The sequence below is a fragment of the Leptidea sinapis genome, chromosome 19 (genome assembly GCF_905404315.1).
Source record: "Leptidea sinapis chromosome 19, ilLepSina1.1, whole genome shotgun sequence".
Lineage (NCBI taxonomy): Eukaryota > Metazoa > Arthropoda > Insecta > Lepidoptera > Pieridae > Leptidea > Leptidea sinapis.
Window position 1 is genome coordinate 1,429,604 of NC_066283.1, and position 25,123 is coordinate 1,454,726.

General features: G+C 36.1%; 1 protein-coding gene across 4 annotated transcripts in view; it reads right to left on the reverse strand.

Annotated features, from left to right (window-relative positions):
• Positions 1–11,172: 11,172 nt before the first annotated feature.
• The window catches only part of LOC126969893 (sodium- and chloride-dependent transporter XTRP3A), a 54,212-nt gene continuing 40,261 nt past the window's right edge, over positions 11,173–25,123 (reverse strand). For 2 of the 4 annotated variants that reach the window (XM_050815508.1, XM_050815507.1), the window contains exons 11-12: positions 19,597–19,797; positions 11,173–14,703 (exon numbers count right to left, since the gene is read on the reverse strand). In XM_050815508.1, the coding sequence (XP_050671465.1) occupies positions 14,527–14,703; positions 19,597–19,797 (378 nt within the window). In that variant the 3' untranslated portion in view covers positions 11,173–14,526. Of the gene's footprint in view, positions 14,704–15,596; positions 15,674–18,315; positions 18,400–19,596; positions 19,798–25,123 lie in introns of all 4 variants that reach the window. The other 2 variants (XM_050815509.1, XM_050815510.1) reach the window with 2 other exon arrangements.

The following is a 25,123-nucleotide window of genomic DNA, read 5'->3' on the forward strand; positions in this document are numbered from 1 at the left end:
GCCGTCTCAAGGTGGTGGTGGACGGCGTTTAAATTGGAGTTAATTCCCCTGATGTTACAGAAGTCCACATTAAGCGTGGAGCGGGGTGCCGTGGTGTTGCTGCCCTGTTTGTCCTGTGAAATGCGCGGTACTGTGCCCTCCCCAAAATACAAGGAGCAGCCCGAGCGCGAATGCTCGGGGAGGGATTCTCCGGTAGAGCCGGTACCCTCCTGGGGTAATATCTTTTGAAGGACCGCTCTTATATTTTTATTGGGGGTTATGGGGAGGGGGAGGGGGGAAGGGATGGCCTCCGGTCCTCGACACTAACCTATGCGAAACATAGCGGCGCTAAGCCGCTACTTCACGCCGGTATTCTGTGCGAGTGTGGTAAGTAACCCGGACGAGTCTGGCCCGATTGTGCTGACGTCATAAGACGGCAGCGTGACTCTCCCACTTTCAAAAAGCCCGTAGTCGCCTCTTAAGACACCCTTGGACCCAGGTCCCAGGACTACCCTATTCTTTTTACGCCCCGGGGCAGCACAGCGCAAGGCTTCGTTAGTCGAAGCAGCAGCCCCAGCAATTAAATCAATATCAAATTAAATAATATAAAAATAGAAATTCTCATCGGATCATCTTCTCCTACTCATTTTTTGCCATAAAAAAGAAACTTAGTTACCTATATTACTTCGGTTGATAGAAAAGTTTAACTAATAAATTCTGCCGCGGCAAAGAACTACCGTTCGCATAATATGATACATCTCGTTAGGAATGTTAAAATAAATTTTGACGCGGCAACAAAATACAATTTTCATGAGTACCAATTTTTACTTAAAAATGATTAATTACTTTCACAGCTATGTACGTGAAGAATAACACAAATGTATTAAATACACTGGGCAAAGAATATATAATAACAGTACTTGTAGTACATAAGTCTTACTCCGCAAAATCAATTAAAGAAATAGGGACTCTTGCGGCCATACAATAAGATGTAATCCAGAGGGCTCTGTCTCTTTCTATCACGTAACTCCTATCTCTTCTCACGACATTAGGGTTATCTTCTATACCTTAAACTGTACCTACCAGTATATGGTCATCTTATAAAAATAGCTCTGTTTTTTCATTAATATCTATGGTATGTTATCGTACCTAATTTTAAATGAATATTCTTTCCTTGTCAAATCTACATTAGTTGCAGATAGTAATGTATTCGTTGGAACACTTAGTACAGGAAATAAATAGGTAGCTATCATTGATGTTAATTTCATTTTAATATTATTCACTTTAAATAAGATTGTTTCAGTGTCTTTAGGAAGCATAAAAAATTTAAATTGGGATCGCAATGACCTTTAATATGATTTGCTTTTTTTATGTTTTTTTTTCTCAATTTTTAAATGAACGGTTGGATCCGGTGAAGTAGGTGATAACAAAGCTCACTCGTAAGTCCCTTCTGGCTCGCCTACTCTGTAGAGGCCGCCGCGCATTCATACAATTTCGATACCTACACGTAGTACAGTAGCCCTCTACTGCTCTTGATATTCAAAAGTACATAGTCTGTAAAAGTGTTCGGAGCCTTCATTCCATATAGAAAACTGTTTACATTTTGGTTTTGGGGAGCGCGCGGCACTTGGCACTCGACTCTATACTTATATATATCGCGTAACGGTCTTAAATCTGACGCTATCGTGTAACGCTGAGAGAGCTGTACATACTTGTAAGAAAGCTATTCTGTTCATAATGTTCGTTTTATATTTTTCTTATTTTTGTTTTGTTTAGAATAGCTTGTTGGTGTGTCTATTATAAATAAATAAATAAATAAACGCTACTTCTGGCACTAAGCTCGAGTAGAAAGCCCGCGCGGCGAACTTATGACCTTATCACGTAAAATTATTGTCCGTAAGCCGAACTTTATCATCATCAGGCGAAAGACGTCCACTGCTGGACGATGGCCTCCCCCAAATATTTCCACGACGATCGATCCTGCGCTGCCCTCGGCGATCATGACATTATCGTCAGTCCATCTTGTTGGTTGACAAGCCCACTTTGTTGACATCAAGTTTTAACCCTTTATTGTATAAGTAGTATCTTGGATAAATTATGAAAATTGTGCCACTTATTGCTATGTCTTTTAATTAAAGCTTTTCCAAACTAAATTCTGAATTTTCACTGTTTTGAGTCTCAATCTTATAAATTCCGAATAATTATTTAATGGAAAATTCATACTTTATTTTATAGAGAGACAAAAATTAATTCATGGCGGTTATAGCGAAAATATCACTAAAGTTCCCTACATGGCGCATTTAACGAATAAAAGAAACAGTATCTAATGCTGGTATTGCAAGTTACTTTTGTGGAACCAGTATCATTAGCGAACGTTATGTCTTGACTGTAGTCCACTGTGTTAAAAACAGAGATTTGTAAGTACCGACAATTTAGCGTTATGTTACAAAAATATGCAAGTTTATCTGCTAACTATCCATATTATGCATAAAACAACTTTAATATTAGTTGAATAAACGTGGAAAAACACCTTGAGGTCTCTCTATTACCAAAATTAGTAGTAGAAAGCCGAAGTTTCGCCCAGCGAACGACGAACTTCTAATCAAATCCTATTACCAAAGTACTTCGGATCCGAATACTGCGGATGGATTTCGTTTCGGAACAATAGATATAACCATACAAAGTGAAGTTTTAGTTACAAAAAGTAAATGTCAAGTGAGTTGGGGAATAAGTGAAACGAAAGACAAAATGTCTAATCGCGAACTTCGTTTCGATCTTCGGATCCAAAACACTTTCGTAATAAGAAAATGTACGATCCGTCAAGCGAAACTTTGTATTTAAATTTTGGTAATAGGGCTCCTTATGTCCTTTTTACTTTTTTTAAAGTGAAACTTTTATTACATCGTCTCAAACTTTTTCGTCTGTGTGTTGCATGTCGCGTGACGGTCGACCGTCGTACTTTCTAAGAGTTCAATAAAAATATTAGTTGGAGACTTAGTCTACTTTTATTATTTCACATTATCATTCCAATTTTCCAAGTGTAAACTTAAGATTGATAAAGCGATTTTTATACCCTTAATGGAATGTTATTCCAAAATTTTTAGTTATATTTCGATAGTGTGAAAAAAAGTTTGGCTTTTACCGTGGTTTCATAAAACCATACAATCCTTTTTAAGTTTCTCGTGTAGGTAAGTCAATGAGTGTTGAAATGTAAAACGACGCAAAAAAAAATTCACAAACGTCAAAGGTTTTACATAGATTGCAATTGAAATAATAAATCCTCCTTGGTACTTGATTAGATTAGATTGTAGCAACATTTTTGATAAAGCTCCTAAAAATATGAGAGTTGACTCATACGATTTGGAACGATGCCCAGAAAAAATTATTGAAAGTGTGTTTTACCACAAAAAATAACGAGTTGCACTCCCGGAGTTTTTTACTATATTCAATATAAACTTGCTAGCGTGTACGTATATCTAGTTAAAAACAATATTCATTTATTGCGCTATCGTAAACAAAAATGACAATTAATATTACATAATTCAACTTACAAACTATAAATTTCTTATGATATTTGTTAATATATTATATATAGTTTATAATGGTCACAAAATACTCAAGTCCCTCCAGCTTACAAATTTTATACCCATCCCAAGAAAAGTGCTCAACGCCGTTAAAGTAGGTTTCACTTCAATAATTTGCAAGACATGCTACACCACAAAAAAGAAGAAATAAACGATTGAAAATAATACAAATAATTAAATTGCAATATTTTTTTATTTTGGCGCGTTTAGCAAAAATAGCAGAATTCGTACATCTCTGAAAGAGAGGCGATATCACAGCACGAATCTATCATAAATCACGTTTACAATAACCAGGCTTGTTTATCTAGTTACCCGTAACATAAATCTATTACTACTATTGTAAACACAAGTGGATATAGCGTGTGTTTGGTTTTCAGATTGATAAAAGTTTATGTTGGTACCGACAAATTGTTTCAAGGTCGGCATTAGGATGTGGTAAAAATATTCAAACCAGATAATTACAACCCATATACAAATGACAATGATATTGCCGTGTTAAAATTAAATGAACCATTGGTTTTCAACAAGAGAGTACAACCAGTTACATTAGCTGACGAAGATATGAAGTTTGATGCAGGCGTTACTATGATGACAATGGGCTTTGGAATGACACCGGTGGGTTTAAATATAATGGAATACGTATAATATTAACTTTACTACTTTGCCTTTATTAACATTAATTAGATAATCTTATATTAAACAAATTTATTTCATTTTTCATTTGTTACAACATTCGGTTTAATACTACATTTGAATCAAGGTCCAACAGCTTTTTCTGCTGCGTTAGTTCCGCGCTGAAACTTATCACGTAGTTACGTTATTGTAATATGTATACTTTTAAAGCATAATAAAAAACAACTGAAAGTGAAATAATTAAATGTTGTTAATTTTTTAAATCTATAATGTTCTAGCTGTCATGTGAATAAAGTTTTATTCTGAAATCTCCCATGAAACCAAGGAAGTTTTATTTTTAATACTTACCTCAAAACGAATATTTTATACTTAAGCCCCTAGTATACTAGGATGCCGCAGTCACTCGTACCGCTTCGCTGTGGCGTATATTTGAGCGAAGCGAGGTAAACTAAGTCTCTGTACAAAAACAAAACAAAATTAATCCAAACAAAAACAATAAAAATAATCTTTTGGAATTTGGCGCCATATTTAAACCTGAGAAACTTGTGCTGATTTGCAAATTCAATAACTAAGAACCTGGCAGTCGATTCACTCTGGATTTTGCCTGAACATACATCTGGCCATACTTAACATTTTGAGCAATATCAACATTATAAGAAAATCGGGCAAACGCGAGATATTTTGTATCTAACATTTTGCAGTTTTTAATTATAATAATTGAATCAAGTCGAAAATCAAAATTCTGTCTCAACAATAACCTTGAAAATTTCAAAAGCTTTCTATGAGTTCAAAATTTTTTAAAATTGGTCCAGAAATGGCCGATAAACAATTTAACACAGAAATCAATAATGTCATCCGGTTTAAGCTTCGCTCAGCTTCAATTCGCTGTTTAATATGTAGAATGCATGTCTCTCACTTACCTTATTATATTCTTTATTTTATACAGGTATCATAGGAATTACTTTTAAAATGATAACTTTGGCGTGGACATTAGATTAAAATGAAATTATTTTGTAAAATTGATACTTGTTTATAGATTACAATAATGAGTAAAACTTCATCTAATAAGTAATATAAAATACGTATTGTTTTAATTTCAGGCTGGAAGATATCATCGACGTTGTTAAAAGTAAACTTAAATTACTTTGACCAGGACACATGAAAAGCGATAATAAAAAAGGCAATTCCAAGTGCTGTTATAACTGATTGAATGATGTGTGCAGGTTTACCTGGCAGAGATTCTTGCCAGGTAGGTCTTGATACTAAAAAGAAAAATTAATTAAGACATTCAGGGTATGTTCCGATATGCACTGCGAGCACTGCACAGTGTGACGTCAATTTAGTATACTGTGAAGCCGTTCCTTTATAGCCAGTTATACAGGTTACTGTTTAAAACGGAACGTAATCCCGTATACTGTCAGCCGCATTTTTTGACGCAGCGTTCAAATGAGTGTATTAAAGTTTTCCAGTTCATTAAAAACTGTTGTTGGAGTACTGTCAAACTAAAAATAGTAAGCGTAAAAGTTAGGCGCTCGAGTGGTTTTGATTGATCACGTGATCAAAGTACTGCGAGTACCTTACCTCGAAAACGCCAGTGCTCACAGTAGAATATAGCGGCGATTTATGACGTCATATTTTTCCCTAGGGTGCTGCGGCAGTATACTGGCAGTCCATAGCGGAACGAAGTTTTCTACAGTAATAGCCCTGTGCAGTGCTGGCAGTGCATATCGGAACATACCCTCAATACTTATAAATAATGTTACGATGTTGGAGGTTCGGGGATAAAAATGACAAGTCTGACTGCAATTATTAGCCCCTCTATTTTGCTCTGTAAGAACTAATATCACTGAACTGTATCAATAGCACTGGACAGGCTGTTCCAAATGTATTACAGCAATTTTTTGTGCCTATTTGTAGCGCCACTCGCTAGCGTCCAGAGAACTAATTTTGACGTATACTACAAATGGCTGCGTGAAGCGTACAGTACTCTGAAATATTTTTGCATTCTGAATTAATTTGGTTCGTTTTCCGTGTTAAATATACTTCAGGAATCAACACAGGTAATAAAGTACTCATTTTTCTGTAAATACTTTCCCATTATCTATGGATGTTTGTTTTGCTGAGGTCGTCATCACTAGTTTTAGTACCGCGGGCTCTCGCTATGGCCAACATCGCCAAAATAGCGAATATCAAACAGGCACAAAAGCACTTTGACAACTGCCAGTCCAGTGGTAAAAAGAAGAGGTCTGTGGCTACGAGGGCGGCACTGAAAATTTCGGGAATCAAGCATGTGATACAACATTAGTATTTAAAAATGTATTTATTGCTTATCGAAGTATTCTCCGCGAAATTTGACACATTTTTCCATACGATGGAACCAATCATTGAAGCAACCATTCCATTCGGAAGTTGGGGTCTCCAAAAGGGCCGTTTTGTAGGCGTAGCTTCTTCAGGTGATAAAAATCTCTGACCACGCCATTTATTATTTATTTTAGGGAAAGTATAGAAATCATTAGGGCTTAGGTCGGTCTAATAATTAGGATGGTCTAATAATTCTATGTTTCCTTGCTCTAAAAACTCTTTTGTTCTGTGCCCGGTGTGAGAACTCGCATTGTCGTGATTGAGGATGATGCGGCGGTTGCAGTTCTCTTTACGGAGTTCAGAAACGACAAACAAATGCTAGCATACCATTCTGCATTAACCTTTCTTTGTTCCTCAAGAGGAATAGTCGCAACATGGCCGGTTTTGGAGACAAACGTGGCCTCCATTTTTTTTGCAACTCTCCGTGCACGGACAATTTTTGTTGGCTTTAACTCATTTTCGAACATCCAAACTCGTGACTGGTTTTTTGTTTCGGGTTCGTACGCGTATATCCAGGATTCGTCACCTGATACGATGTTGTATACAGCATTTGAGGATCCTGCGGGGAATCTTTCGAGAGTTCTGACGCACCAAGTAACGCGAGCCGCTTTAAGCTCTTCCCAGAGCAAATGCGGTATCCATCGGGAAAACAACTTTTTTACATCTAATTGTTCATGCAAGATTATATTTGTATTTGACTCATGCCAATGTCTAAAGTTGCCTGAATTTCGCGTTACGTCACATGTCCATCTTCCTCAAACAGCTTACGCACAGCATCAACGTTTTCTTTGGTGACTGCAGTTTTTGGACGACCTTGGTGGGGATCATAACTGACACGTCCACGTTGACATTCAGTAAACCAGCGATAAATTGTGGTTTTGGATAGGGCTTCATCACCAAATGCAGAAATCATCCGGTCAACACACTGTTTTTGTGTTAAACCACTTCGAAAGTCATAATAAATCATCGCTCTAGAATTTTCTCCAGTCATTTACATTTTCTCAACGACTAAACAAGTTTGACAAGACCTTGTGACAAGACCGAGAATCTTTTTTTAAATAAATAAATGGTATTCGATTTTTAAAACCATGGAGTTTTCAATTAAATATTGATCTCAAGTAGAAGAACTTCAAAATGTTTGGTATAGATCTTTTTGCTGCGTTAAGGAAGTACTTATCAGTGAAGTTTTACGATGAGCACACTAACCCCCAAATTCTACAACGTGAGTTGGTCAACTAGACCATTTGTATCATACTTCAGCTACCATAACCTACTTATATGTCTACTGTAGCACAACCAATGTATGAGAATTAAATCAATTTCAATAGATGTGTATTAGTTGTAAAAACAAAAAAAAATCTTATTGTAAAATGTGTGATATAATAATTAGGCGGCGAAATAATATAATATTTTCATTGGTTGTATTCGTAGTTAGAAAGTTTTGAGAAACTAAATAAATCACCTAAAATGGTTAAAATAATTTAATTAAATCTTTTCAAAGCACTCTCCATCAGCCTTTATTCAAAGTCTTATACGTCTAAATCAGATTTTCGAAACTCTTTATCCAGTCTGCCGCAGACACCTCTTATACGGTCTCCTGCAACGCTGTTAGCACATCTGTGACGAAATCTGAATTATTTTTTTTAGGGAGTAAAATGAAGTTACACGGTGCTTGATCAGGTCTGTAAGGAGAGTAACCCGTGAATTTGACCGTTGTGGTAATAGAATCGACACTTAATACCCCGTGACAGTCACAGTGATTTTATCGGTATACCTATACAGTTTTTAATTGTAAGACTATAAAGTATCAACTGTATACTGAAAGTTGTTGATAAAATGGAAATGACAAAGACCATCCGAACTTTCAACTACTTTTTAGTTATTTGTCTAATACCGCTTTACTCACAGTTGGCACTGACTATTTTCGGACCAAAACTGTATTTGACACCGCGAACTCACTGCACTCACCCTGATGAACCTCCGATTGGTCCGAAACTAGTCGGTACCAACTCCGAAAAAACGTGAGTAGAGCCCTTTTACGTTTACAATATCTCATGAGTCTTAATAATTTAATTTAATGGTTCTTATCGTAACATCAAAGTGTACCGGTGATGTCTGATGAAGTTTATTCGACTTTAATGTCATTATTTATTACGGGGCCACACCGACACCAGACAACTGCCCTGATACCATTATCTGCGAAAATACTATAGGTATTTACTTGATGACGTCAGTCGCCCTCGTCGTAATCAGGGACGCTTGCAGCAACTTTGTAGTAACAAAGAAAATTTGAATTTCAGGGAGACAGTGGTGGTCCTTTAGTGTACAACAATATTCTAGTAGGAATTGTCTCCTTCGGTGCTGAACTTTAATTAATATATTTATTTTATATACCTACATGTTTATATTTTTATCCCATGCAAACAGTCATAAGCCAGCTTTAAGACATATTCATATTTCATACATACCTATAGGTAGGTATGCTACATAAATAAATCAGTTAGGCAAATTATTATATTAAATTAAGCTAACTATTACTACATTTAAGATAGCTTGATCTCTGCGACATATCTCAAATTGACATTCGTAGGGTTGTCAGGATATAAATATTGTCGATAAAAAATATCGATGTTTCTGTAACATATAATGCTAATGTCACATATAATTGAGTTTATATTTAAATACAAACGTTACTAAATTGAACCAATATTTTAATTTAAAATACAGTTATTCTCTTAAAGCAGTACACCCCAAATCCATATCTGAATCGTCTAGAAACAATCTTGTTAATTTATTATAAACTCTTGTTCGCAAATGTTATCAAATTGGACGTCCCACTCCCAATCTTCTTCCATAAGTTTTCTGCATTTGGTTCCCGCCTTGTTCCAGTCTTCTGCAGATACATTGTCGACCGCATTTTTTATAACTGCAACATTTTATTTGAAGTAAAAGGCAGTGTTGTGTTTTGTCTGGCAGAGTAACCTTAAAAAAAGAAAGAAAAAAAGAAGAAAAAAAAGATTTTAGCTCAGGAGATGAAGATAGCACATAGAACAATGTCGCGTATTTTAAAATAGTCGAGTCCATATTACAGCCTATAAGAAAGGTACTGGTCATTTCGTAATTGATAATTTAAAAAAGAATAGGGTGGTAAAATCGAAACAACTACTGATGCGGTACGCAAATAGGAGGTCACAGAATTTTTTTATTTCCGGATGAGAATCTTTTTACAATTGAAAAATATTTTAAAAAATAAATAAAATGCTCAAAGTTCTAAGGAAGCTTCCCAATTATTAGTCGACAGAGTGCAACTTGGGCACTATCTGACTTTAGTGATGGTTTGGTGAATGGCTATGAAGGAGTGACTGAGCCATACATTTGGGAAGAAGGTATCATAACATCGGCACAAGTGTATCAAGATACCATTCTTGAGAAGAAAGTGTAGCCCATTAACAACACTATGTTCAATAACCAAGAAGGGTTCCTTCCAGCGAGATCCTTCCAAGACTCGGCGCCGGGTCATAAAGCTCGGTCTACGCAGTCTTGGTTGGAAACAAACGTTTCGGACTTAATCAGCGCTGAAGACTGGCCGTCGTCTAGTCCCGATCTTAGTCCGCTGGATTAAGATTTATGGACAGTTATAGAGAGTACGGCTTGCTCTAAACGCCATGATAATTTGGAGTCCCTAATACAATCCGTACAATTGGTAGTGAATAATTTTCCCATGGAAAGAGTGCGTGCTTCTTTCTATTGATAACTGATCTCACAGTTTAAAGGACTGTATTGCAGCCAATGGAGACCACTTCGAATAAGCTTTTTATATGTTAATTTGTTTTATTATTTATGTATTAAACTAACACACTGTAAAAGTAATAAATGTTATTTGCAATAGAATTTTATTTTCTTTGTTTCAGTATTTATGGCAAGACTAGGTATATATTATACATACTTGGATTATATTATTTAATTATTATTTGGAAACTCAGGCCTTACATAAATTAAAAATAAATTATTATTATTTCTGAGTAAATATAGAATAATAAGACCAATATTAAAGCCGGTGGGCTCCACCCATTTTCCCATCCTAATAATAACATCCAAATAAATCCGAAATTTTTGTTGAAGCTCTCAAGCGATCAAGCTTATCAGGGCCTAGGGTCTATTATTGATATTACATATTGTAATTATGAATACTAATTATAAGTGGAGCTAATTCTACGACACCTATTAGGGGAAGTTTTATTGCATCTAATTCCTACCGTGCATAAAAATGGAAGGCTATATATTATTTTACTGAAAACTACAACAAATTCATTCCATTTACACTGGTATGAGTATACTTTTTATTTTTCAGGTAATCTTCGATCCCACACAGTGATCCTGTGAAGTTTGGTAGCAATATCATAAACGGAAAACTGTTTTTGATTTTTTTGTAAGGATGCTATGAACAAAGTCATAGAAAAGGTGTAAATTAACATCGCTAAAGTTATTACATTCAGTGTTTGGTAAGGTTGCTATAATAAGAATAAGGCACTGTATTTAGTAAACAAGACTTGGTTGTTGCCAAAATAGGTTGCCATCGCTAAAACGTATCGAGGAACAAAATGAAACAACATAATCGGTGGCAATAATTTATTTCGCACGAACTGCTACCCTAGGTATATTTATTATTATTAGTTTAAATATTCTACATCAGGATGTTATCCCGAAGCTACTACGAAACATTCACTAAAGCTCTCTTGAGCTATAAACAAAGTAACTGCTTAATATAAAACAGTGCTTTTCTTATTCTATAAGAAATATATTTGATATAAAACTCCTGCAGAATTATTTATTTCATGAGCTCTTCCTGTTATATTTTGCAAATAAAATAATTCGGTTCGTAAAAACCTATGATATTTTTGTAACTTTAGTGTTGTGGAAATTGTACAACGAATACCGTCATCGTATTCGTCAATATATTCTGATTCAAACGATATTAAAACAAAATAGCACGCGCAGAAAACCATAAATGCCAAAACATAAATTAATTAACTTATTTTTATGGTTGTATCAAACAACACGACACATTTTTTTAACAATTGCACTCATTTGTAACAATATTTCTGAACAGGAGTTTTATCCCATATATAATACCTCGTTCAATTTCATTGAATTCACTCGGACACTATAACTAGGTTCCACATAATTAGTCGTATTACCCGAATCATTACTCACTAAATACGGATTGAATGATTATATTTTAGTAAATCATAAATTGTTATAGCTGGATAACTTGCTAAATGGAATGCAATTGAACCGACAAAACAGACTTTCAATAAATTTTTAGGGACAAAAAAGGTTTGATTAGATTAGAAGTTAATAAGATAGGTCCTCCTATAGAACCTAGATCTCACTGTAGTAATCAATAAAATTATTATTTTCTTATTTTCATACTAACTGTACTGCAAGGATCCCAACTATTTCACAATTAGGTACGTATCGCTGCCTCAACTAGGGCTTCACACGCATGCAAATATCGATAATATAATGGAACAATTACTTACATCCGTTCAATTGAATGTATTTAATTTATAATAGTTACTAAATATTAAAGAGTTCATTAGTTATTACCTCACTTATACTTTGCTTATATTATGTTAATAATAATATGTTTTACATAGCCAAGCCATCATAAGTCAAAACTATCAAGTGACTAGCACACCCTCAATGTCGTTTAAAACGTATAATTATCATCTACCTAAACCGTTTAATAATTTTGATTATTTTATTCATTTCAATGGAAAACCGTCCATTCCTTGTGTAAGCATAAAAAGTACTTTAAAAAGATTATAGCCTAAACTGTTTCATAATTTTGATTATTTTATTCATTTCAATGGAACACCGTCTATTCCTTATGTTAGCATACCAAGTAGTTTAAAAAAACCGTAGGTAATCCTGGCAAACCTTCTGTTATAGGGCTTCGCCCTATCACGGTGCTTGAACATTCTGAACCTCAAAGGTTATGCTAATTGTGTCATGGCAATATTTCTTATATAGCTATTCACAATAAATAAATAATATACAATACATGTTGAGTGAGCAGGAAAAGAAAGCCTGGGTACTCAATAATTTCCGACTAACACTTTATATGTAATAATCAGTTACATATACTTTTAATATCATAATAATAGTTTCATGTTAAGTTTTTGGTTTTGGTTTTTTGGTATTTTGGTTTTTAAATTGTATGTAGACTTAAAAAAAATATTGAAGTAACGTTATCAATCACAAGTTATTGCTATAATTTTTAATTTATGTACGGAACATTAGGGTACCATCGTCTATTCCACAGCCCGCCATTTAAAGTTTTGGTAAAAAAAGGGAAATATTGCAATTGATCTGTTACTTTATAAATAACCAATATCATATTCTTGATGAACAAGTTCTTAATAATTTATATTATTATTAACCGAAATTTTTCCTTCTATAATTGCAATTCTATAATTTGACTTTCCTTTCAAAAATAATAGCTAGACATGAATTTCTAAGTGAAAATTTAAAAACTTATTTATCCTACTCTAAAGTTAAGTAAACATTATAACATTATTGTGTTATGAGCCCCCACTATCATGAATCTTAAAACTATTAACTACCTATATAAATTAATAACTTACCTATGGCACATTAAAAATATCTTACTGAACCAAAAATCGTGTGTTCGTAGTGCTCCACGTATTTTAAAATGCTACGTTAACGATAAATATGTTTTATAGTAGTATCGACATTCGACACTAACACGGCACATCACTAGGTCTTCCCGTTGACCCTATTGGAAGCGAGAAATCAATCAAAGGCAAGGTGAACAATCAGCCCGTAAATGTCTCGATCTTTTTTAATGGATAATCCTAAAATATTAATTGTTAAATTAATAATAAAACTAATACTTTAAGAATATCCCTTGAAAATATATTTGGTATATCCTGAGTTAATTATAATAATTTATGAATTTAAAATCCAGGGTTAAATAATAAAATTTACGAAAAAAAATCCTTAAAAATCATCACTCAATGACTATTAATTCATATAAACATCCAGCAATATATGAAGAAAGTAATTGAAGATTCACCATGCGTTATAATATTTATCTAAACAATATAATTACTCAGTAACTAAACGTAGATTATATACAACGCGTCAATATTAATTATTTTATTATTATGTAATACATTTCGAATAGCGTTACAAGGACTTATTAAATCGACAAATTGCTTAGTTTATTTAACTAATATGAATACCAAATTCCTTTTTCTAAATTCTCAAAAGCTTATTCTAAATTACTATAATGGTATGTGTAATACAGTTGTCATAAAAAAAAATTTAACAGATTACAATTCTGTTAAAACGTTTGGAACAGCGTCACAAAGACTTTAAAATCTTCAATAGTTATTTAACTAATTCCTTTCGCGAAATTCTCAAAAACTTATTCTAAAATTAGGAAGAAATTATTTATTATTAATAAATACCTTTCATTAAACAGTATACATGCCTAATTTCCTTTTGCTTGTGAGAATGTAGGTGATTAAATACAGCTGTTTTGTGAGTAAGACTAAACACGCGTGGACAGCAAATTGATGATTGCGAGTGATTAGTAGATTGATTTAAAGCGTGTCACAGAAAACGATTGAGATGAAGACGTGATTGATGGGCAGGTTCCGTTATTAAGTACTTGATTTCGGACCACGTTAACTATATCTTTCAGCATTACGTGTTATTATAAGAGCACTTGATGAATTTGATTGACGTCTATCAACATAGCAACTAAATAACTACTAAATAGTACTCGCACTTACAGTTCACAATTTAAGAGAACTAATCACTCACAATAATCGCTAATCACCTGCATCTGCACTAATCAAAGTGGAAAGTAGCCATTACACAAAGTAACGTGTACTCATTCATATTTTAAACATACAACGATAATTTAAAATAACAGTCAATCGTCAACGACGTCCATTTTGAATGATGTTGGCTTGTGACCAATGGGCTTCAACGAAAACCTAGTTCCGGAAATCGGCAAGAATTTATTTTTTGATTTTGGTATATCTTCATCACTACTGCTTGAACCACACGTCCCTGAAGCACGTACTTCTCCTTGCTCTGAATCAGATGACTGTAATACAACCATTCGGTTAAATAGTTTCCATAAATATTTATGTTCATGCATGCTTCAAATCTACAAACAAAATTATGGTTGATATAGAAGTACCTAATAATTATCGAATAAATTAAATAATATCATTGCCAACATCTGCACACCATGCTGTATATAAGCACACAAGTGTAACGACATAAAAGCAAATGAAGGTGAAAATAAAACATTTACAAAACGGATAAATAAAATAAATATTAGAATCTAGACTGAACGTATGACTCAGATCAAATAAAAAAAATACTATTCGCCTTCACAGCAACAGGAAGAAACCTTTATTGCAACGTATTTTACGATGCCGTTCTAAAATGTAAGTAGCGCGTCTTTTTTATCAAATTTGTTTTGATATTTAGAGGAATGTACAGATAGGAGAGTATGCGTGCAATCCTTATGGATGAATTACCTTTGATAGACAATGTAAGTATTAAGACATACGGTAGGTAGTCACCAGTTTAGGATTTTGAGAAAGCTATTTGTAAAAATTTGTAAATATGTAAAGCAGAATTTAATTTAATTCAAACAAAACAAATCTTATAACTATATTTACATATGACTACATAAAAATTAATACTGGCAGCATTTTCGCGTTGGATAGCTAGGCTGATCCGTTGACCGAGACAGCTGCCAGCGCTTGGGTTTCCAGTAGCCTTATTGAGGTGCGAAGATAGTATTTTGAACATTCTCCGCGCCTCTTGGCCCCAAAATAGAATAGGATTCGTTGATTGGCAATAGATTGTTAAGTCGCACATTTGTTTTTCTGATGTTTTCGGGCATTTTTAAGTCATGCGTTTAGCGTAGTATTTTTAAGTGTAAACAGTTTTATTTCCATTTAATAAGAAGATGTAACAACAAACATCTATTTCTTAGATCGTCCGCGCACGATGCTAGTCGGCAGCCTGGTGCTGGGTCTCTCGTCACTGCTGTCCACACCCTGGGGGATTTACATTTATTTACAAGCAGATCTACGAGTAGCATTAACACACAAAATATAGGGTTGCCATAGTGCAGGGATGATACATTAAATTATTTACGTCTTATATTATAATATCTTTAAATTAAAATTTTAAAAATATTAATGATAGAATTGTGAAATCCGACATGTTTCAGTATAACAGTAGTGTGTTGGTATTTAGACAATTTTATAACATATTTTGCATGTCAATTGACGAAACATATTGGATTACCAATAATACTATGTTAACATCTCAAGTACAATGTTTCTTGCAGATACAATTTCATTTCATTTCATTTAACAGGAATGATTACTGTAAAATACCAGTGCAGCAATTGCATTTGTCCCTTTGCGTCATTATGACAAGATGTAAACTGTAAAGTGTCATTCCAGTAATGTCACTACGGCTAGGGCGCCCTTTGAACCGAAACACACACTTGCTTGACGGCAAAAAGGCGCCATTGTGGAGAAAGCACAGTAAAAAAATAATTAGTTATACTATCTTACTGCACATTTTAATTTATATTAAGATTTGTTGTTTTGAATTATTTGATTAGATATAATTTGACTCGATACTGCTGCAGTTAAAATCTGATAAGGTTAAAAAGGTGTATTACAAATAAATTAAATCGAACGTAGTAATCCTAGTTGTCAGAAATCTTAATAATTCCCTGTGATGAACAGTTAAATAAAACCACTCCTACTGCTAGATAAACAGAGGAATCCAGATAAGCATTCAAAATGGTAAAGACGGGAAGAAACACTTTTTAATTACATATGAATCATATTTTATATACTATGGCAACCCTATATTACATAGCCGTGTATACAGACTAGCGTAAAATTTAAAACATGAAATTTATCTCTCATACGAGCCAAAACATTTAAAGAATAGCTTTTTTAGCTTAGCATCAACTGTACAAATTTAGAGCTTTTTTTTACATCGATATAAATATATTTAAATAAAAAAAATATAATAATCTGCACACTTGGGTCCTCTGGGACCTCAACCTTAAACTTTTGAGGTTAGGCAGATGTAAATAATCTCCTTTAACCTCTAGTGAAAAAAAATTAAAGAATAAACCTAAAGTTGAACAGTATTAAAATCATGGTAACCTAGTACTACAAATATTAGTATCCACATATTAATTATGAAAACACAAAAATTCTGACTGTCTAACATAGTTATGTTATACAGTCTAGACTCTAGAGTATTCACACAATCAACTTTAAATGGTTATAGGTAGTTGGATAGTTGCAAGATTCAGACGATTCGATTGATGTAAGATCATCAATGACATCCTACTAGTTTAGTCTCTGATGCGCCACAAAGGAACAAACGTTGACTGTTAAACAAATTACTTACAGTTTACGAAAAAAAATCAGACCCACAATAATATTTTCAACACACTTGCTCGTAAAGTGAGCCTTATTACATGGTTCTTAGGGCCCTTTAAACTAATAAAACGTACTATAACACACACGTGCATTGACCAGATCGTCGGTCCATCTTGTGGGGGGCCCTACCAACACTGCGTCTTCCGGTACGTGGTCGCCATTCGAGGACTTTACTGCTCCAACGGCCATCTGTCCGTCGAACTATGTGCCCTGCCCACTGCCACTTCTGTTTCGCAATCGTTTGGACTATGTCGGTTACTTTAGTTCTCCTACGGATCTCCTCATTTCTGATTCGATCTCGCAGGGAATTGTTATGGGAGTAGGTGCGACATGGACATTTGATATGATCTTCGTCTTGTCCATGTTCATTTTGAGACCTACACACTTGTGCTTAATAGAATTATCCCTACAATGTTAACTGCTAATTGAGAGTAACTCAGCATTGTCAATTTTTGTAACAACAAAGAGGTTATATGCCTCTGAAAATCTATGTACATTTATGGAATAAATAAATATGTCCCTTTTTTACATTTATACATAATATTATTTATACTTCACAATAATTTCCAATAAAATAGATGCATTTATCATTAAAATTATAATTTTGAAGTAGACTAGGTATATGTAATCAATCACTTTACATTTGGCGTGTGCAAAAAAAAAAACTTGCGCGTTCTTATAACTTTGATATTCTGTTTGTATCGCATTTGTTGCTGTGTTATAAACAATGCTTCTTTCCTGGCAAGTGTGTTGAGTAAATGCTTCCCTACGGCTCGGGCTGCAACCCACAGCATCGTGTATAACGTGCAACTAAGCTCACTTGAATCATAATATACTAATGTTTTACAAAAAGAACAATTTTTTTTATGAAAATAAGAGATGAGACGAGCAGGTCGTTCAGCTGATGGTTATTGATACGCCCTACCTATTACAATGCAGTGCCACTCAGGATTCTTGAACAACCCAAAAATTCTGAGCGGCACTAAATTGCGCTCGTCACCTTGAGACAAGATGTTAAGTCTCATTTGCCCAGTAATTACACTAGCTACGCCCTTCAGACTGAAACACAGTAATTTTTACACATTACTGCATCACGGCAGAAATAGGCGCAGTTGTGGTACCCATAATCTAGCCGGCATCCTGTGCAAAAGAGCCTCCCACTGGTATACCACGCGTATAATGAAAACGATAGATATAATAAAGAATAGAAAGGCTCAACTCACATCAAAGTCACCGATCGTGAACTTAGTAGCGGCGTCTGCTACGAGGAGTGCCGGTGCTGGTGGAGCGCTCTCCGGAGAGATCACCTGTGGCCCGGGAGTTAGTCACAAATACGAACACGATGATCAACAAAGGACAGATTACAATTTCTGATAAAGTTGCCGATTGTTTTTATGGGATTCAGAGGTAAATCAAGCGGACTGGTAACATGATGGTGTGGCTCATCAGCCTTTCACAGACTAAAGGAATCTAAGAAGTTTCCAAGTTTCGTATTCTCCTGGTACTGCTAATTACAAAGGCAACGAATACCACATTGTGCGATACTAACTGGAGTTGTAAATCTTCCCAGATACGGATAGCTCATCGTCATTCTTAGAGTTAAGTGTCATGAAATAATCAAAAACCAGCAATTCTCTTACAATCTGTGATCACACTCATTTAGTTTTAAAAACATTTATGTGCAATAAGAAGCCGTACCGCCAACATAGCGCGTTATGACTCAAATCGTCCTTCAGACACTGTAGAGAAAAAATAAGAATGTTCTAGAAGTGACAGAGCCGCGATAAACGTGAAGCCTCACAGATGACTTATATGCTACGGTACTTTAGTAACTAACTCTCTAACTGCAAAAAATCTTTCGAAACCTGCAACTATACCAATCAAAATATAATATTCCATGGGTAAGTTTTTTTGGAACCATAATTCTGTGGCGGTTCTTTTCGACTATAAGATTCTTATTTATTCGCAATACCGTCATTTTCTGGTGTCGCCATTTAACTTAAAATTTAACTTTATCCCATAAAAAGCTTTCAATTTTTTTGTATAGTCCCCGTCCTTTTGATGGGGACAGGCCGCCATCTTAGTTACGTCAGTTTCAAGCAATGACCTATCATGACAAGGTTCTATCCCAATTCCAACGCAGGGGGCTTATATTAATAAGGTATTTGGAAATTAGTTTTTATGTTTAATCTGTCCTTTGTTAAATTGATGCTTTAATGAATATATTAATTAGAGAAATTAGAGATTAGTAATCTATTCTAAATAGTACAGTTGGCATGAATTTTAGAACTTACAGTACCTAGAATTATTAGTCAAAATATTTTTAATATGAATATTATTCACTAAGAGCATAAACAATTTTCAAATTAAGAAAACTATCTGAAAAGTGAAGTATTTAGGCTAAGACGTAACATAGTCATGCTTATTTAAATAATGTTTCTACAAAATCTTTTACTAGTTAGGTTATTTCTGTAAAATATTTAAATGTATTGGAGTGTACTGACGTCTTGGTCGCTCATCATTTCCTTGGTGGAGACAGTTGTTTCAATTCTTCTGATCGAACCCTGATGGATGTCCACGTCCAAAGAGAGACACTGGAATCTTCGTAGAAGCAGCACAATTGGGATTGGTAGTATTCCAGCCAGAATCATCATTACAGCGATCGCCAACACCCAGTTAGGGTACTGCGTTTTCTCAACGCGACCCTAAAGATACAATTTGTTATTAATTGGTGCTGTCAAAAAGCGAGTGAAATATTCGTTCTGTCTTAGTTCCTATTTTTTGTTGTGCCCCTTTTCCTCTAAGCTTCAGAAATACATTTTTTACCACCTCGGTGAAAAGCTCACTTTTAGTCCCTGGAGCCCTATTACGAAAATCGAAATACGAAGTTTCGGTTGACGGATCGTACATTTTTCTATTACGAAAGTGTTTCGAATCCGAAGATCGAAACGAAGTTCGAGATTAGACATTTTGTCTTCGTTTACCTTATTCCCAAATTCACACGACACTTACGTTTTCGTTGTTTGACATTTTTATGGTCGTAACAACAACGTCACTTTTAACGACAGACTTATATGTTTCGTTTTAGATAAAACATATTTATTTTATTATAAAATGGCACGTTTTCAATGTACGAAGAGGTCTTCTTGTACGAAGAAAACCTTGAAAGAGCAAGAGAGCGACGTCGACTCCGGCAATATTTATTAAATAAACAAATTCCCGATGGTTGATTCCCTAATTTGTTATGAATTATCGCCATAATCATACTTTATTTGAAAAACTTTGTGAAGAGATTATAGTAATAAAGCCACTATAAAAATACGAGAGGGATTGATCCCTCTATCAAGGTAAGTTATATTAGTTATAAAGGAGCTCCATTACAAGCCATGGTCGCAAAGATCACAGATCACAATCGCATGTTGTGTTTTACATAACATGTGTGTTCAGTCGGGGAAGATGAAATGCAAAGCAGGATGAACCAATATGTTACTGGACCACCACGCACACGAAATGAGGTAATACAATAATTACTCAACAGAAATTTAAGAATAATAATCTACTAGATATAACTATTATTGCAATCTGCCTGTAAGTGATAAAATAAAAAGATAAGATGAAGACTAGTCTGTTCAATATTCAACAAATTATATAGAATATAATATAAATCATAAAAATTTGTGTATAGTCGTGTAAACACAAAAAAATATTATTTATTTTGTTGCAGATAAAGAGAGAGATTTTTGTACATATAAATAAAAAAAAGGATTAAATTTATCATATATTATATTTTTAAAATTATTATTTAGTTCTTTTACTTTCGCCCAGGATGCCTTCTAAATTTTTCTGAAATCTATAAGTAAGTATTTCTTGTTATATATTAATAATTAAAAACTACTATACTAATTAATATTATAAATTGTTTTTTTTTGTGTGAGTGTTTTTTTTATTGCTAATAAAGTGTTTCTATTCTATTCTAAATAATACTTACTCGCATATAACTTTCACATTACTTCTGAAAAAATTTAAACTAAAAAACCGCGAAAGTATGTTAAACTACCAGAGACTAAATAAAAATATAATGCAGTAGATGACATGATACGTCAAATTTAATTTAACTAATAAAGCATATTTTCTTGCAGTAAAATAGGATTATTTTTTAAATAGATAACTTAAACGGAATATAAAGCAATTCCATTATTTAAATACATGTTAACACAACGAAAAACTTATTTTTAAATTTCTAATTTGTTATCGGTTTTGGCACGATTTACCGGTAATATAAGTATGTACATTCATATCATCTTTGTACAATTTTTTTATGTCTACGGTTCCGAAACGAATTACGTCCGCACTATTCGGATCCGAAGTACTTTGGTAATAGGATTTAAATCGAAGTTCGTCGTTCTTTCGTTTCGGACCGAAACTACGTATTTTGGTTTTCGTAATAGGTGCCCTGGTACGAGGGAGAAAAGTGACCGATTCGCTCCCGGCAAGACAACATTTCCCTCGTAGGACATTTCCAGCCGCGTCAATATTCCGCGCGAGAATGACCTACATTTTTCCCATACTATTATTTCCGAAAGTTGGTGTCAATCTGGTTTGTCAGTTTGGGCAAGGCAGGATAATCCTTGAAGACCGTACTATGGAGTTACAACGTAAAGATAATATCCAAGTTTTTGCCGACATTGAGCCTCAATCATCCTTGTTGCGATTGTAATGGGAACCTTTCAACTAGATAGACAATCAGGAGCGGTCTAATTGACAGAATTTTGTAAGTATTTAGTTAATTGTACTTTTATAATATTAATATAATCATGTTGTTCAAATTCATTTAAGAATTATAAAACGGATAGACCTTGAAAGTTCTACAACAACGTGATCATTTAACACGTGAAATAGCAATCTAAAGACTTACACTTCGATCAACATAAAGACTACACTAGAAAACCTAAAGATCATACTAGAAGAGCCGCCGTCCCACATTTTCCCTACAAGTTTAAATGTTTATTTTTATTTCAGTATATGACATGTAAAAAAAAATAATAAGAATAGTTAATGAAAACAATTAGGAAAACAGTTGACCCTAAAGACCATCCCTGAAACATCGCGCTAATTCCCTTACCTAATCGCTTAAAATTGTACGTATGATTGATTGTATGAAAAAACACTTTTTTCGGTTTTCTTTTGTCATCGTTAACTCACGAACCAATCAACCGATTTTGACCGGCTTGGTCGCGATCGACGTAGTTTTTTGATGTTAAGAGCGAATATTTATTTTTGAGATTTCTTAAAATCTACTGGTCCGAATTGTATCTAAGTTTTATCAAGGCCTTTTAAATGGCGCCAACCGCGATGAAATCGATTTTTTTTTTTTTTTTTTATGGAATAGGAGGACAAACGAGCGTACGGGTCACCTGGTGTTAAGTGATCACCGCCGCCCACACTCTCCTGCAACACCAGAGGAATCACAAGAGCGTTGCCGGCCTTTAAGGAAGGTGTACGCGCTTTTCTTGAAGGTACCCATGTCGTATCGTCCCGGAAACACCGCACAAGGAAGCTCATTCCACAGCTTCGTGGTACGAGGAAGAAAGCTCCTTGAAAACCGCACTGTGGAGGACCGCCACACATCCAGATGGTGGGGATGATATCGTAACTTGTGGCGTGTCGTGCTAAGGTGAAATTCGGCGGCAGGAATCAGGTTGAACAGCTCTTCGGAACACTCCCCGTGATAAATGCGGTAGAAGACACACAATGAAGCGACGTCTCTACGCAACGCCAAGTGATCCAGCCGTTCACAGAGCGCTAGGTCCCCGACAATTCGAGCTGCTCTGCGTTGCACGCGGTCAAATGCATCGAGCTGATACTGGGGTGCGCCAGACCAGAGATGACAGCAATACTCCATGTGAGGCCGGACCTGCGCTTTGTAGAGCGCTAGAATGTGGGCCGGCTTGAAGTATTGCCGTGCTCTATTTATGACGCCCAGTTTCTTTGAAGCCAGTTTGGCTTTGCCCTCCAGATGGCCACGGAATTGGCAATTGCTCGAGATTTCGAGACCCAGTATTCCGATACTAGGCGAGGCTTTAAGGGAAGTGTTCTCGAAGAGCGGTGATACGGCAAATGGGGTTTTTTTAGTGGTAACGCGCAAACTTGAGTCTTCTGGGGGTTAAATTGGACAAGGTTCAACTTACCCCATTCCGCGACCTTCTCGAGAGAGGACTCGATAGAAGACACAAGTTTCACCCGGCACTGGTCGACGTTTTCCCGAGAGAGACCTGCATGGCCCGTGTATACGGCATCACCAGTGCTGTCGTCTGCATAGCAATGCATGTTGGCGGTGTCCAACATATCATTGATATGCAGAAGAAACAGCGTGGGAGATAGCACACAGCCTTGGGGCACTCCAGCGTTCACGGGCTTGGGATTCGAGCAATAACCGTCGATAACGACCTGTATGCTGCGCCCAGTGAGGAAGCTGGAGGTCCACTTGCATAAGCTCTCGGGAAGCCCAAATGATGGAAGTTTTGCGAGGAGCGCCTTGTACCATACACGATCAAAGGCCTTCGCTATATCCAGACCAACTGCCAGGCCTTCCCCCTTGCTTTCAATAGCCGCCGCCCATCTGTGTGTTAGATATACCAGAAGATCGCCAGTCGACCGACCATGGCGAAAGCCGTACTGCCGGTCGTTGATCAACTGGTGACCCTCAAGGTATACCAAGAGCTGGCGGTTAATTATGCTCTCCATAATTTTGGAGAGTAGGGAGGTAATAGCAATAGGCCTGTAGTTTGCCGGATCCGAACTGTCTCCTTTTTTTGGGATCGGATGGACAAGGGCTGACTTCCATGAATCAGGGACTACGCCTTTTGAATAAGAGTGCCGGAATAAACGCGTTAGCACCGGCGTCAACTCAGGGGCACACGTTCTAAGCACGATTGGAGAAATGCCATCCGGCCCGCTCGACTTCCTGACGTCCAACGAAAACAGAGCTCGCCTAACAGTTTTCTGTCGGAACTGTACTTCAGGCATGGAGCTCTGACACCGCGGGATGGTCGGCAGTGTTTTTCCGTTGTCGTCAAGAGTCGAGTTGGAGGAAAAAAGAGTGCACAGGAGATCGGCTTTCTCTTTTGCCGTATGGGCCAGGGTGTCATTCCTCATGTGCAACGGCGGCATGGACGGCTGGTTGAAGTTACCAAGAGCAGCTTTCGACAACGACCAGAACTTGCGTGTTCCGGTCGGGTAACTGGAAAGCTGCTCGCCAATTTTGACGACGTGCTTCGATTTCGCACGGGCGATTTGCCGCTTAAAAAATCTGGAGGCACGGTTATATTTCCTCTTCAGAACTTTGCAGTTCGGATCCTTTGAGCCCAGCGCCGCAACCCAAGTTCGATACGCCTGTTTTTTGCAGTCAGATGCTGCTTTAACTGACGCATCAAACCAGGGCTGTGATCACCGATCGGTACTACAGAGCTTGGTATAAAAATATCCATGCCCTGCAGTATCCCATCGGCTACTGCAACGGCGCAGGCACTAGGATCATCCGAAAGGAAACAAACCCTGCCCCAAGGGTAGGATGCAAAAAAGGAACGCATCCTATCCCAATCTGCTGACTTGTAGTGCCAAACGCGGCGGGTCGCTGGTGGGTTGCGACGTTGGCGTCGGATAGGCACTACACTCCTGACCAGGCAATGGTCGGACGTTCCGAGAGGGGCGTCGACAGAGACCTGGTAACCATCGGGATGTGTAGTCAGCAGAAGATCTAATAAGGACGGCATGTGGCTATCCACATCCGGGAGCCGCGTCGGCGACTCAACCAATTGGGACAGACCATACGCCAATGCAAAATTATGCACAGATCGCCCTGCGTAGTCTGTGGTACGTGATCCAAGCCATTCGGCATTGTGCCCGTTGAAATCACCCAAGACTACGATTTCAGCGGAGGGGATCTGAGCAAGCACGTCATCAAATGCCGCTTGAACGCAGCCCATGAGGTGATCCGTTTCTGCGTTACCACTATGGGACCTGTAGACACAC